Source organism: Capra hircus, chromosome 28 (assembly GCF_001704415.2).
Source record: "Capra hircus breed San Clemente chromosome 28, ASM170441v1, whole genome shotgun sequence".
Taxonomy (NCBI): domain Eukaryota; kingdom Metazoa; phylum Chordata; class Mammalia; order Artiodactyla; family Bovidae; genus Capra; species Capra hircus.
In genome coordinates this window covers 26,313,601-26,330,096 of record NC_030835.1, presented here as the reverse complement: position 1 = coordinate 26,330,096, position 16,496 = coordinate 26,313,601, and the positions used below count along the sequence as shown (strand labels likewise).

General features: G+C 43.2%; 1 protein-coding gene across 2 annotated transcripts in view; it reads left to right on the top strand.

Moving 5' to 3' along the window:
* The window catches only part of NRBF2 (nuclear receptor binding factor 2), a 28,871-nt gene continuing 17,479 nt past the window's right edge, over nucleotides 5,105-16,496 (top strand). For both annotated transcript variants that reach the window (XM_018042541.1, XM_018042540.1), the window contains exon 1: nucleotides 5,105-5,342. In XM_018042541.1, the coding sequence (XP_017898030.1) occupies nucleotides 5,258-5,342 (85 nt within the window). In that variant the 5' untranslated portion in view covers nucleotides 5,105-5,257. The remainder of the gene's footprint in view (nucleotides 5,343-16,496) is intronic.

Genomic DNA, 16,496 nt, shown 5'->3' with positions numbered 1-16,496 from the left:
CCAGAAAAACAAAAATAAAAACAAGAAAGCTCTGCCTGTGGATTTTACCACCTTGTAGGGGTCTTAACTGGAGAAGGCAGTGGCAACCCACTCCAGTACTCTTGCCTGGAAAATCCCATGGGCGGAGGAGCCTGGTAGGCTGCAGTCCATGGGGTTGCTGAGGGTCAGACACGACTGAGTGACTTCACTTTCACTTTTCACCTTCATGCATTGAGGAAGGAAATGGCAATCTACTGCAGTGTTCTTCCCTGGAGAATCCCAGGGACGAGGGAGCCTGGTGGGCTGCCATCTATGGTATCGCACAGAGTCGGACACGACTGAAGTGACTTAGCAGCAGCAGGGGTCTTAATGGGCTTCCCAGGTGGTGCTAGTGGTAAAAAAAATCTGCCTGCCAATGCAGGAGACACAAGAGACACAGGTTCAATCTGTGGGTCTGGAAGATCTCCTGGAGGAGGGCACTGGTAACCCACTCCAATGTTCTTGCCTAGAAAATCCCATGTGTAAAGGACCCTGACAGGCTATGATCCACAGGGTTGCAAAGAGTTGGACATGACTGAAGCAACTTAGCAAGCATTCAGGGGTCTTAATAGTTTTCTTGGCCTTATAATAAATTACCACAAACTTAGTGGCTTAAAGCAACACACATTTATTACCTCACAAATTCCATGGATCAGGAATTCAGAAACAGCTTTGATGGGTCCTCTGCTCAAGATCTCATAAGGCTGCGATCAACCTATAGGCCAAGCTGGTGTCCTCTCCCAAGATCACAAGGCTTTTTTTTTTTTTTTGCCATGGGGCTATAGGATCGTAGCTACTGGACCAGAGGCAGAACCTGTGCCCTCCACAGTGAAAGCCTGGAGTCCTAACTACTGGACCACCAGGTTAATTCCCAAGCTCACAAGGCTTTTGAAAGGATTTAAGTGGCAGAATTCATGGTGCCTCTATCACAACGGTTTATTTTACAGCATAAATCACATTTTTTTTACCAGTTAATTTCTGAACAGAAAGAACTTACTGTAGTGGTCTGACACATAATTGTTGAATAAATGGTATATGGTTATGGTATATATAGTATATGGTTAATTGAGACCCATATTATTTTCTTATTGATTTGTTAGCAACTTGAGGGCACATGATTTAGGTCATACCTGAATGGTCTAGCGGTTTTCCCTACTTTCTTGAATTTAAGTCTGAATTTGGTAGTAAGGTTCATGATCTGAGCCACAGTCAGCTCCTGGTCTTGTTTTTGTTGACTGTATAGAGCTTCTCCATCTTTGGCTGCATAGAATATAATCAATCTGATTTCGGTGTTGCCCATCTGATGATGTCCATGTGTAGAGACTTCTCTTGTGTTGTTGGAAGAGGGTGTTTGCTATGACCAGTGCATTTTCTTGGCAAAACTCTTATTAGTTTTTGCCCTGCTTCATTCCACATTCCAAGGCCAAAGTTGCATGTTACTCCAGGTATTTCTTAACTTCCTACTTTTGCATTCCAGTCCCCTATAATGAAAAGGACATCTCTTTTGGGTGTTAGTTCTAAAAGGTCTTGTAGGTCTTCATAGAACCGTACAACTTCAGCTTCTTCAGCATTACTGGTTTGGGCATAGACTTGGATTACTGTGATATTGAATGGTTTGCCTTGGAAACAAACAGAGATCATTCTGTCATTTTTGAGATTGCATCCAAGTACTGCATTTCGGGCTCTTTTGTTGACCATGATGGCTACTCCATTTCTTCTGAGGGATTCCTGCCCGCAGTAGTAGATATAATGGTCATCTGAGTTAAATTCACCCATTCCAGTCCATTTCAGTTCGCTGATTCCTAGAATGTTGACGTTCACACTCTTGCCATCTCTTGTTTGACTGCTTCCAATTTGCCTTGATTCATAAACCTGACATTCCAGGTTCCTATGCAGTTTGCTCTTTACCGCATCGGACCTTGCTTCTATCACCAGTCACATTCACAGCTGGGTATTGTTTTTGCTTTGGCTCCATCCCTTCATTCTTTCTGGAGTTATTTCTCTACTGATCTCCAGTAGTGTGTTGGGCACCTACTGACCTGGGGAGTACCTCTTTCAGTATCCTGTCATTTTGCCTTTTCATACTGTTCATGGGGTTCTCAAGGCAAGAATACTGAAGTGGTTTGCCATTCCCTTCTCCAGTGGACCACATTCTGTCAGACCTCTCCACCATGACTCGCCCGTCTTGGGTGGCCCCACAGGCATGGCTTAGTTTCATTGAGTTAGACAAGGCTGTGGTCCTAGCGTGATTAGATTGACTAATTTTCTGTGAGTATGGTTTCAGTGTGTCTGCCCTCTGATGCCCTCTTACAACACCTACCATCTTACTTGGGTTTCTCTTGCCTTGGGCATGGGGTATCTCTTCACGGCTGCTCCAACGAAGTGCAGCCGCTGCTCCTTACCATTCAGGTATGACCTAAATCAAATCCCTTATGATTATACAGTGGAAGTGAGAAATAGATTTAAGGGCCTAGATCTGATAGAGTGCCTGATGAACTATGGAATGAGGTTCCTGACACTGTAGACGAGACAGGGATCAAGACCATCCCCATGGAAAAGAAATGCAAAAAAAGCAAAATGCCTGTCTGGAGAGGCCTTACAAATAGCTGTGAAAAGAAGAGAGGCGAAAAACGAAGGAGAATAGGAAAGAGATAAGCATCTGAATGCAGAGTTCCAAAGAACAGCAAGAAGAGATAAGAAAGCCTTCTTCAGTGATCAATGCAAAGAAATAGTGGAAAACAACAGAATGGGAAAGACCAGAGATCTCTTCAAGAAAATTAGAGATACCAAGGGAACATTTCATGCAAAGATGGGCTCAATAAAGGACAGAAATGGTATGGACCTAACAGAAGCAGAAGAGATTAAGAAGAGGTGGCAAGAATACACAGAAGAACTGTACAAAAAAGATCTTCACGACCCGGATAATCACGATGGTGTGATCACTCATCTAGAGCCAGACATCCTGGAATGTGAAGTCAAGTGGACCTTAGAAAGCATCACTACGAACAAAGCTAGTGGAGGTGATGGAATTCCAGTAGAGCTGTTTCAAATCCTGAAAGATGATGCTGCAAAAATGCTGAGCTCAATATGCCAACAAATTTGGAAAACTCAGCAGTGGCCACAGGACTGGAAAAGGTCAGTTTTCATTCCAATCCCAAAGAAAGGCAATGCCAAAGAATGCTCAAACTACCGCACAATTGCATTCATCTTACATGCTAGTAAAGTAATGCTCAAAATTCTCCAAGCCAGGCTTCAGCAATATGTGAACCGTGAACTTCCTGATGTTCAAGCTTTAGAAAAAGCAGAGGAACCAGAGATCAAATTGCCAACATCCGCTGGATCACAGAAAAAGCAAAAGAGTTCCAGAAAAACATCTATTTCTGTTTTATTGGTTATGCCAAAGCCTTTGACTGTGTGGATCACAATAAACTGTGGAAAATTCTGAAAGAGATGTGAATACCAGACCACCTGACCTGCCTCTTGAGAAACCTGTATGCAGGTCAGGAAGCAACAGTTAGAACTGGACAAGGAACAACAGACTAGTTCCAAATAGGAAAAGGAGTATGCCAAGTCTTTGTATTGTCACCCTGCTTGTTTAACTTCTATGCAGAGCACATCATGAGAAACGCTGGACTGGAAGAAACACAAGCTGGAATCAATATTGCCGGGAGAAATATCAATAACCTCAGATAGGCAGATGATACCACCCTTAAGGCAGAAAGTGAAGAGGAGCTAAAAAGCCTCTTGATGAAAGTGAAAGAGGAGAGCGAAAAAGTTGGCTTAAAGCTCAACATTCAGAAAATGAAGATCATGGCATCTGGTCGTATCACTTCATGGGAAATAGATGGGGAAACAGTGGAAACCGTGCCAGACTTTATTTTTTGGGGCTCCAAAATCACTGCAGATGGTGATTGGTGATTGCAGCCATGAAATTAAAAGACGCTCACTCCTTGGAAGGAAAGTTATGACCAACCTAGACAGCATATTCAAAAGCAGGGACATTACTTTGCCGACTAAGGTCCATCTAGTCAAGGCTATGGTTTTTCCTGTGGTCATGTATGGTTGAGAGAGTTGGACTGTGAAGAAGGCTGAGCGCTGAAGAACTGATGCTTTTGAACTGTGGTGTTGGAGAAGACTCTTGAGAGTCCCTTGGACTGCAAGGAGATCCAACCAGTCCATTCTGAAGGAGATCAGCCCTGGGCTTTCTTTGGAAGGAATGATGCTAAAGCTGAAGCTCCAGTACTTTGGCCACCTCATGCGAAGAGTTGACTCATTGGAAAAGACTCTGATGCTGGGAGGGATTGGGGGCAGGAGGAGAAGGGGATGACAGAGGATGAGATGGCTGGATGGCATTACGGACTCGATGGACGTGAGTCTGAGTGAACTCCGGGAGCTGGTGATGGACAGGGAGGCCTGGCGTGCTGCGATTCATGTGGTCGCAAAGAGTCGGACACGACTGAGCAACTGAACTGAACTGAGGGCACAGCCCTGAATCGTTTGTCTTCCTCCAACAGAGTCTAAGCCAGTGCGTGGTCTGGTGATTAAGTGGCTAAGTCGTGTCCGACTCTTTGCGACCCCATGGACTGTAGCCCACCAGGCTCCTCTGTCCATGGGACTTTCCAGAATACTGGAGTGGGTTGCCATGCCTTTCTCCAGGGGATCTTCACGACCCAGGGGTCAAACCCGTGTTCTGTCCCTGGTCTGGTGGTTCCTGCAGTGCAGGTAAATACTTTGCCGCTGAGCCACCATCGCTCAAATCTCAATTCTGCAGGGGGAAAAAAAATCAGGTGCAACAACCAAGCCCGGAGCCTGAGAGCAAGGGAGGATCTGGTGATACTGAGTGAATTTGTGAGAAGTTACGCTGGAAGTATGTAGGAAAGATAGCAGAAGTCTGCCACTTTAAATCCTACACGGCTGTACCTCTGCAGGTGACCTATGAGTCTTCAAGAAGCTGTAGCTATGCTTCTCGCGAGAGGAAAGACGGACCGCGAGAAAGTCTGTCCGTGCCCCGCCTTCCTTGAGCCCCACCCACTCCCTGTCCTCACTCCCACCTTGAACCAGCTGCGTGTGACGTCTTGACGCGTGCGTGGCCGTGGCGTAGGAGGCGGGCCCGCGACGCGGCGCCGGAGGAGGAAGTGGTGGGGTTGTTGCTTCTTCTGCGCCCGCTGCTGGCTCTGGGGGCGCGGAGTGGGGCCACGGTTGCCGCCGCTGCGTTCGCGCTCTCCAGCTGTTCCCCTCCATGTGCCCGGGATCCGTCGCTCCCCTTCCTCAGGCCGCCGCTTACCCCGGGGTCTATGGAAGTAATGGAAGGACCCCTCAACCTGGTGAGTGGCCCACAGAGGGTTGCGTCGGCTCTCGGGCACCTTTGCCTCAGGACCCCATCTCGGCGTGCACCTGACTGGAGGCCGGGAAGCTGGTTTGGCGCGGGTGATCCTAAAATCTGGGGGGCGCAGACAGGCTCGGCCCTACCGCGGCTCCAGCCAAGCAACCGCAGAGGGCCCCTCGGGGATCCCTGGGAAGCTCCTGCCTTGTTCCCGCCGCCTTCAGGCGCCCCCTACCCCAGGGCCCTGGGCGAGGGGGCTCCCACCAACAAGGGCTGCCACCTCTCCAGACCGGAGGAAATGCCTCCAAGCGCCACGTAACCACCTCTTTGCAGCCTGGAGAGACACTGAGAAATGGTGTGTAATACTGGTTCTAACTTCTAACACAGGGTCTGAAGTCTGAGCGTCCCCACTGTGGAGAAATCATAATCTCTCACCCCTGTTTCCCTTCACCCATTTCTCCCCTGTGTTCACATGCATAAACTGAGACTTTCCTTTCTCAACTAAATTAGAGACAGCTGGGGGGGGGGGGAGACAGAGCTGTGCCTGTTTTTAGCTCAGTTTCATCACTTAAGGTATCAGGAAAGTATGGTAGATGTTTACCTTTCTCAGAAAAAGCATTGATAGCTCCTTATTATGTTTTTAGGCACCTCAGGTGTAGCAATTTTAAAACAAACACGAGTTTTTTTCCGCCTGGCCACTGTATCTTTTGGTTTTCCAGAGAGGGTGTCTATTTTGGATACAAAAGTTAGATTACTTAAATTGTAGACAGACAAGGTAACTTTTTTCAGTTCAACTATGATAGTGGGTTTGGAAAAAAGAACATATGGAAAATTATTAGTTTCTCACGTTGGAACCCTGAGAACACGTGTGGTGGGAGAGCTCTGGGCAGGAATCAAACCATTCTGTAGAGAAGCAGTACAGCCTGGTGGATTAAAAGTATAGATTCGGGACCTAAACTGCTTGGATTTGAATTCTAGCTTTGTTGCTTAATAACTATATGACCTTGGGCAAATTAGTTGATCTCACTCTTTGTGGTTGGTTATGAGGATTAAGAGAGTAAACAAAAGTAAGGAGCCTAGAACAGTACCCGGTATGTAATGAAGTGTAAGAGTTAGTTATTACAATAATCAGACCAAAACTCTTAATTTAAAAATCTCACTTGGACTTGGTGAGCTTAAAAAGTTTAAGATTCTAAGACCTAAAGCTATGGTTCCCAGATGGCTGGTGCCGGCTTAGCTGCTATGAGAAGTGCTTTCCAGTTTTATTGTTGAGCCCTGCCCCCATTGGTAAGAGTTGTTTACACTTAAAAAGAACCAGACTAGATTTGTGATTTTTTTTTTTTTTTAAACCAGGGAAATGTCTTGCACTTTTCTTGGTTTTAAGGTGACATATACTTGGCAGTGAAATATAATGGATGGCTCAGTACTGAAACTTCACAGGAACATTATTAGAAATAACCAGCAGTTCACAAAGTGCTTCAAAGTTCAAGTGTCCTTGCAAAATGACCATTGGTTCATTTCCAGTTAACTTCACTTTATTTGGCTGCTTGCTTCAGCATAACCCCAGCCAAATGCCCCACTAGTGTGTGGTAGCTTATGAAAAGACTGGAACTGGGTGACAGTTTAGATGGAGCAGCAGAATCACCAGTTTAGGAAAAATTAGTTGACTTGGCAGTGGTATTACCTTTTTATAGAAGAGAATTTTGAGTAGTCTTAGGAGTCTAGCATAAATCCATAATCCAGCCATACAGTTTATGTAGACAAGTATCAGAAATTTGGCATCTTGAATTCTTAAGCCATTTGAGATTTGAAAGATTTAAGTTTTAGGTCTAGCTGTTTAATGGAAGAGAACAATAGAACAGAAATTAACGTTTACTTGAATCATTTTAACTGTGCCAAGTATCAGTGTCTGGCCTCTGAATTTGTTGTCACTCAGTTTTAAAAGACAGATTTTTTCATTTTCTGTTGTACTATATCCTGTAGCTTATATGTTTTATGTGTAGTTTGTACCCCTTAGTTCCCTATCCTGTCTTGCCCTATCCTCCTTCCTTCTCCCTACAGGTAACCACTAGTGTGTTTTCTGTATCCAAGTCTGTTTTTTTGTTATTGAATATATTAATACATTCATTTTTTTCCTTTAGATTTCACATGTAAGTAATGTCATATGGTATTTGTCTTTCTCTACCTGACTTATTTCACTTACACCCTCCAAGTCCATCCATGTTGTTGCAAATGGCGACATCTCATTCTTTTTTTTATGGCCGAATAGTATTCCATTATTTGTGTGTGGTGTGTATGTGCTGATAAACATATCTATATATACATATACACATACACCCCTTTCTATTCATCTGTTGATGGGTATGTTGGTGGCTTCTGTATCTTGGCAATCGTAAATAATGCTGCTGGGAACATTGGGTTGCATGTATCTTTGCAAATTAATATTTTCATTAGAAGACTGAATTTTTTTTTAAGACAAACACATTCTTTTATGCCAGCCAATATTCATTCTAGTATCCAGCAGACTCAACATGAGAAACACTTCTCAATGCTATAATTTTGAGTGCCTTTGAGCATCCCATTAGTCTATACAAGCTTTTTCTAATGACATCATAGTGTATTCCAAACTGATTGCATAAGGACTTATTACAGTACCTAGGTTTATAATCATGTGTCCTGAAAGCATCCTTGAAATTAAATAATAATTGCTTCCCAGCTTTACAGATAAATAAGCCTAGACAAATTAAGTAGATTAGTGACTCAAATACATTATGGAGCTACCTTATGTTGATATCATGACTTCTTTCTAGTAATTCTTCTGTCTTAATATACTTAAAATATTCATTTCAATATGGTCCTTGTTTATACTGAATTACAGATTCTTTGTCAATATCGAGTGGCTTTGCTCTAGTGCATGGTGCTAAGTCGCTTTAGTCGTGTCTGACGCTATGGACCACCAAGCTTCTCTGTCCCTGGGATTCTCTAGGCAGAAAGAATACCGGAGTAGGTTGCCATGCCCTTCTCTATGGGAATTTCCCAACCCAGGGATCAATCCCGCGTTTCTGTGTCTCCTGCTTTGGCAAGCGGGTTCTTTACCACTGGCGCCACCTGGGAAGCCCTTCTCTGCTTTAGTATTTCTTCTTTTATGTTAGATTTGCAGTATGAATTTGTAGGCCTATTTCCTCACAGTGATTTTTAAGATATGGAAGAGACCAGCTTGAAATTGTCATTTTAATATATAGTATGAATACTGTGTTCTAATTTTCTGGTTTTTGAAGTTGGTCAAAAGGAAAATAGGATGAATTGTATTGATGTTGGTGGGGGGAATAACTAATCTTTGGGCTCTGAATAAGTTGGTTTTTTTTTTTTTCCGTCAATTTTCAATATGGAAAATTGTAACTTATAAAATTACTTAGTGTATATTTAGGCATTTCTTTCCTTACACTTAATTTTGGTGATGCAAGTGCTAGCAGCAAATGTCAAAACTGATGTGAGAGAATTTCTAGTTCTTTGTGTTCGGTCTGTTTGGGAATGATGTCAGACTTCAGTTTACATATGCCTGTGTTGCTCATGCTTCACTTACCTACTCTGCAAACTCTAAGGACAGAGTCCATGTCACTGTGTGACCACAGTTGTGTTCTTTGTGTTTGGCCCTTTTAAGAGCGCTGAGAATATGTTGAGAAGCTGAAGTGCTCTTTAGAGTGCTCAACTCTTCTCATCTAAATAAAGGTATCAGGTATGGTCCAAAGGATGGCCTTGTACGTATGGGGTCTTTGTAACTATTCCATGTTAATTATATTGACAATAAAAATAAAATCTTGCCCTGAAAAATAGCAAGGAAAATTTCATCTTGTCACAGGCTAGGCTAAGCTTGGTGGAAGCACTCTGAGGGATGGCAGTAAAGCACTAAGACTTACCCAGTAATTACAGAGTCCTGGGGTTGGCAGCAGGCACTTATAAATATTATTGTTTTGTTTCCTCAGTAGCTGTATGAGATGTTTAACATTTTACAGATGAAATCTTGGAACTGCAGAATAAGTGGTGATAGTTGGATTTGAAAGCAAGATTCTAAATAAAGTATCTCATCTTTCTATTAGATCATGTTTGCCCATTTGTTTTAACTGTGATCCGCAATAAGAAATTTTTGCTTAAGGACAGTACACACATACCTAGGTGTATGTTACTTCAGAGCTTGATTCCTTATGGATGTGCAAAATGCAGGGCCATTCATAAATTAAACCCAAAATAAGACAAAAATGTAGAAAACTTGAAACGTAGAGTGCTGTGTATGTGTATATAGTATTGTATGTGATATACTCTGTTGTGCTGGTCTCAGTCGTGTCTCTTTGCAACCCCATGGACTGTAGCCCTCTAGGCTCCTCTGTCGGGGATTCTCCAGGCAAGAGTACTGGACTGGGTTGCCGTGCCCTCCTTCAGGGGATATTCCCAGCCCAGGGATTGAACCCAGGTCTTCTGCATTGCAGGCGGATTCTTTTATTGTTTGAGCTACCAGGGAAGTCCAAGAATACTGCAGTGGGTAGCCTATCCCTCTTTCCAGGGGATCTTCCTGACCCAGGAATCGAACTGAGGTCTCCTGCGTTGCAGGCGGATTCTTTACCAGCTGAGTCTGTGTAGTGTTATATATGATGCACTCTAATTTTTACTATTAGAGTTTTTTAAATGCTGGTTGTGACCCACGGATTGATTTCAGGACTCACTGTTGGTTTTCATCCTGTAATTTGTCTTCACAGCAGATGATGGCAGTTCTTAAAAAAAGGGGTGGGCATGGGTGGGGGGCAAGGTAAACTGAAATCTTGAGGAAGGAGAGAGATGCAGCAGACTGCCTGTGGGGAAATTGACTTAAAATCAAAAAGGTCTTCCTCTCTAACAGTTGAGCAGTTATCCTGAGTACAGTTCATTATATTAGTTACACAGTCGGTGTACTACTTACAGTTAGGGGATGCTACTTTAGAAGCATCATAGTAGACTCATAGTAAATTGATTTGGAAATGGAGAGTGAATGACTTTGCTCTCCATTGAGGACATTACCGCAAGGTTCAAGAGTACATTAGATTTTCCTCTGCCAGTTTATTGTGTTTGGTAATGGTATTCCTTTCCTTTTCATCTTTACTTACAGTTTCCCCAAGGACACAAATAAATAAATGGAAATTTAATAGAAAGTGATACTTTTTTTTCCTTTGGGAAAGAACACAGTATGAACCTGTAGTTTTAAGGCAGTTAGCATGTACTTGGTGAGGGCAGTCACTTGGTAGTCTAGCTGTGGTTAGGAGTTTTGTTGGTCACAGGTGATAGAAATCCATTTCAAATTAGCTTAAATCAAAAGGGATAATTTATTGAAATCAAAAGGTAGGTGTAAGGCACCTGAAGGTCCAGATGTTAAGACTCTGAGCTTCCACTGTCTAGTGCACGGATTCAGTACCTGGTTGGGGAACTAAAATCCTGCGTGCCATACAGCATTGCCTCCCCTCTCCCCTTCCCCCCAAAAAATGAAACATGCAAAACGAAGGTGCAGGAAGGGCAAGACTACAATGTAGGTTAGTCTAAGGGCTTATGGGACCAGGGACTCAAGATAAGCAGGTTTTTCTGCTCTGCCTCATCAGACTTTATTGCTTTACTTCTCCCTCCAGATTCCAAATCTACATTTTCCACCTGGCTAGTTATAACCAATCAAAACTTTCCTGACGTACCCTCTGGTCCTAAGTTTGAGAATATGCTGGAATGGTTTCTTTAGATGTCTAGGGGACTAGGTAATTTATAAATACAGCAAGTTCCATGGGGATCACATTGATTGTGTAGGAAGAACAGTTCACAGGGTTCGCGGTGGGGGAGGGGGACGGGCATGTGGAAAGTGTCGGCTATTTCTGAGGAGAATTCAGCAAGGGAGGAATTCGTACAGGGCACATGGAATAAGGGGGCTTCCCAGGTGCCTCAGTGGTGAAGAACCTGCCTGCCAGTGCAGGAGCCATCGGAGATGGGAGTTCGATCCCTGGGTTGGGAAGATCCCCTGGAGCAGGAAATGGCAACCCACTCTAGTATTCTTGTCAGGATAATCCCATGGACAGAGGAGCCTGGTGGGCTAGGGCCCATGGGGTCGCGAAAGCACTGGACTTGACCGAGCACACGTGCGTGTAGTAAGGTGTTACCACATCTAAAGCTGTTTCACTTTTTATAAAGGCTTTAGAACATTTTGTGGTGTTGTGCTTTCATGTTTACTCAGGAGGGAGTAGGAAACTGCTGGTTAAAATGTCCTCAAGACTGGATGGATGAAATAGTGAATGAAGTAAATGTACCACTGACTGGTTTTCTTGTGCTCAGTATAGGTGTATATACATATGTATAGTTGTTTATTTTAGATTTTGATGCAAAGTTTCATTTTGGTATTTTCTATGAAATACATTAATGCTCGTTTGGCATTTAAGAATCTTTAGTTTTGTCACCAACCCTCAACACAACCTCTTTTGTCCTTCCATCTGACTAACTGTTCATTGACCCATCAAACGCATGAGTGGTCACTGTCTTATCAGGTAATCTGGGCATCAAAGATTTGACACAAAGTCCATGTTCTTACAGAACTTTTATCCCATTCTGTAGTTTTCATCTGTTGTGTTCTCTTTCTCTGTTTTCTTTAGCATCTTAAGCATAGAGTTCCTTGCTTTTCCAATACCTGGGTAATCTCTGGTTCTGTTTCTGTTAGTGCCATTTTCCTGCTTGATGTGCTGGTAACTTTATTGTATATTACATGTTATGGATGATGTATTATGGAGATTCTGAATTTGTTATTTTCCTCCAAAGAACGTTGTTAATAGCTTGTTCTTCTGGCTGACAATTAAAATGCTAGTGGATCATCTTGATTCAGTCCAGGCTTGATTTTAGGCTTTACCACAGTTGGTCTGTTTCAGTTTTACCCATGATGCCTAGAGTGTGGCCTTACTCACAGGGCTGGACTTTTGAGGTCTCAACTCAGAGTCCCAAGTGTTCACCAAAGGTAATACTTTCTCTCGACCCAAACTGCAAGCTGTCTCCCCAACACTGTGTGGCTTCTGAATTCATTGCTAAGAATTTCTGCTCAGCTTCCTGGAGTTGGGGCCTGTTCATGTACAGCTTAGATGTTAGCCAAGAATCTGAGAGTCTTTGATGCATACTTGTAGGGTGTCTCCATTGCACTTCCCTCTAACCGTGGACTCCTCAAAATCTAGCTTTTCCTTCCAGTTTCCGTCTCCTTAATCCTTCAAGCTTGGCTTCAACAGGAGGTGAACTGAGAACTTACAGATGTACAAGCTATATTTAGAAAAGGCAGAGGAACAAGAAGTCAAATTGCCAACATCGGTTGGATCATAGAAAAAGCAAGGGAATTCCAGAAAACGTCTACTTCTGCTTCATTGATTATGCTAAGCCTTTGACTGTGTGGGCCACAACGAACTGTGGAAAAGATGGGAATACCAGACCACCTTACCTGCCTCCTGAGAAACCTGTATGCAGGTCAGGAAGCAACAGTTAGAACTAGACATGGAACAACCAACTGGTTCCAAATTGGGAAAGGAGTACATCAAGGCTGTATATTGTCACCTGCTTATTTGAATTATGTGCAGGGTACATCATGCGAAATGCTGGGCTGGATTGAAGCACAAGGTGGAATCAAGATTGCCGGGAGAAATATCAGTAACCTCAGATTTGCAGATGACACCACCCTTATGGCAGAAAGCAAGGAGGAACTAAAGAGCCTCTTGATGAAGGTGAAAGAGGAGAGTGAAAAAGCTGGCTTATTACTCAACATTCAAAAAACAAAGATCATGGCATCCGGTCCCATCACTTCATGGCAAATAGATGGGGAAAAGTGGAAACAGTGTCGGATTTCATTTTCTTGGGCTCCAAGATCACTGCAGATAGTGACTGCAGCCACGAAAATTAAAAGATGCATGCTCCTGGGAAGAAAAGCTATGACAAATCTAGACAGCATATTAAAAAGCAGAGAGATCACTTTGCCAACAAAGATCAGGATAGTCAAAGCTATGGTTTTCCAAAAGTCACGTATGGATGTGAGAGTTGGACCATACTATAGAAGGCTGAGCACCGAGAAATTGATGGCTTCGAATTGTGGTGCTTGAGAAGACTCTTGAGAGTTCCTTAGACAGCAAGATCAGAATTCTAAAGGAAATCAGCCCTGAATATTGATTGGAACGACTGGTGCTGAGGCTGAAGTTCCAGTACTTTGGCCACCTGATGTGAAGAGCCTACTCATTGGAAAAGACCCTGATGCCAGGAGAGATCAAGGGCAGCAGAGGAGGAGATGGTTGGATGGTATCACCGACTCAATGCATATGAGTTTGAGCAAACTCACAGAGATAGTGAAGGACAGGGAAGCCTGGCATGCTGCTGTTCAAGGGGTCACACAGAGATGGACACAACTGAGTGACTGAACTTTGGCCAATGAGATACTGCCTTCTTGGGCTTTATTTTCCTGTACTCTGTTTTGGAAAATGCACTCAGAATGCCAAGGGGAATGCAGGTTTCACCTTGTACATTTCCCATTTCTTGAAAATGTATCCTTCTGTTACTTTTTTTTCTCAGCCATCTATAAACTGTTGTTTCTTTATACTTCACCCAGTTTTGTAGTTGTTTACAATTGGAGGGTAAACCAATGCCAGCTATTCCATCCTATCTGGATCAGAGGTACAAATTTCCATGAGAATTTACACAGGATTCTCAAATCAGTGTATTGTAAACCCTAAGTGCCAGAAAGTATTTTAATATGAGATTGTGGTATCACAAAAGCTAATATTCCCAATATTCAGTGACAGGATATCCCAGCCATGTAAGGATTGGCCAGTCGCTGGTTTCCATATTTAAACATCTATTTCCAAATAAAGTTTGAGGCAGCTTACAAATAACAGATACCATACTATTAAAATATTAGTTACCTTAAGTGAATACTTAAGTGAAAGTCGCTGTCGTTTCCGACTCTTTGTGACCCCATGGACTCATGGACCATAGAATCCATGGAATTCTCCAGGATTCTGGAGTGGGTAGCCTTTCCCTTCTCCAGGAGATCTTCCTAACCCAGGGATTGAACCCAGGTCTCCTGCCTTGCAGGTGGATTCTTTACCAGTGGAGCCACAGTTACCTACTGAGATAAGTTATCCCGAAACGTAGCCGCTTAAGACAGCACACATTTGTTTCCCCACAGTTTCTGTGTATCGGGGATAAAGGCATGACTTTGCTGGGTTCTTTGCTTCAGGGTCTTTTACAAGGCTACAGTTAAGGTGAGGTTTGAAGGCTCTCCTGAGGCAGGAGCTGCTTCCAAGTTCACTCACAGGGTTGAGGGCAAGATTTCATTCCTTGAGGGGTTTTGGATTGAGGACTTCAGTTCCTTGCTGGCTGTTGGCAGGCTACCTCATACCCTTCCAGGTGAGTGTTTCCTTGGGGCAGCAAACAACATGACTGTTGGCTGCACTAAACTAAGCAAGGGAGAGAGAGCACTACCAAGATGCAAGTGACAATCTTTGGTTACCTAGCCATGGAAGTGATCCTCCATCACCTTGATTGTACTCTGTTTCTTAGATGTGAATCACTAGGTCCAACCCACATTTGAGGAAGGAAGATTATATAAGGTTGTGAATCCCAGGAGGGAGAAGTCATTGGGAGCCATATAAGCAGCTTACCGCAATTGCTGATAGAAAAGCAAAGAAAATAAGAACTGCAGCAACAAAGAGTATCAAGAAAGTATAATCCTTTGGGGCTACATCAAACTAAGAAACTTATGCACAGCAGCAAAATGAAAAGGCAACCTACTAAATGGGAGAAAATATTTGCAAGTTACATATGATGAGTTAGTATCCAAAATAGCAAAAAAAAAAATCTGATTAAACAACAGGCAGAGGATTTGAATAGACATTTTTCCAAAGAAGACATACGGATGGCCAACAGATACATGAAAAGATGCTCAACATCACTAATAAGGGAAATGCAAATAAATCAAAACCCCGAGATATCATCTCTCACCTGTTGGAATGGTTGTGGTTTAGTTGCCAAGTTGTGTCTTGACTCTTGCAACCCCATGGACTGTAGCCTACCAGGCTCCTCTGTCCATGGAATTCTCTAGGCCAGAATACTGGACTGGGTAGCTGTTCCCTTCTCCAGTGGATCTTCCCAAACCAGGGACTGAACCCAGGTCTTGCGCATTGCAAGATTATTTACTGTCTGAGCCATAGAGGAAATCCTCCGGGTTAGAATGGTGACTCTTTAAAAGATACAAAGTAACAAGTGTTGGCCAGAATTAGAGAAAAGGGAACCCGTGTGCACTGTTGGTGGGACTGTATACGTACATTGGTGCAGCCACTGTGAAAAAAGGTCCCTTGAAAAATTTAAAGTAGAATTACCATACTATCTTGCAGTTCCACTTTTGGGTATTTTTCTGGAAAAAAAAACAAAAACAAAAATGTCTACTGAGATTCTCTGCCTGTGGTTTCAGTTCAATTGCTCAGTTGTATCCAACTTTTGCAACCCAATGGACTGCAGCACAGCAGGCTTCCCTGTCCATCATTAACTCCTGGAGCTTACTCAAACTCATGTCCATCAAGTTGGTGATGCCATCCAACCGTATCATCCTTTGTCATCCGCTTCTCCCACCTTCAATCTTTCCCAGCATCAGGGTCTTACCAAGGAGTCAGTTCTTTGCATTAGTGGCCAAAATATTGGAGTTTGAGCTTCAGCATAAGTCCTTCCAGTGAATATTCAAGACTGGTTTCCTTTAGGATGAACTGGTTGGATCTCCTTGCAGTCCAAGGGATTCTCAAGAGTCTTCTCCACACCACAGTTCAAAAGCATCAATTCTTTGGCGCTCAGCTTTCTTTATAGTCCCACTCTCACATCCATACATGACTACTGGAAAAACCATATCTTTGACTAGATGGACCTTTGTTGGCAAAGTAATGTGTCTACTTTTTAATATGCTGTCTAGGTTGGTCAGAACTTTTCTTCCAAAGAGCAAGGGTCCTTTAATTTCATGTCTGCAATCACCATCTGCAGTGATTTTGGAACCCCCCAAAATAAAGTCTGTCACTGTTTTCCCCATCTTTTTGCCATGAATTGATGGGACCAGATGCCATGATCGTAGTTTTCCGAATGTGGAGTTTTA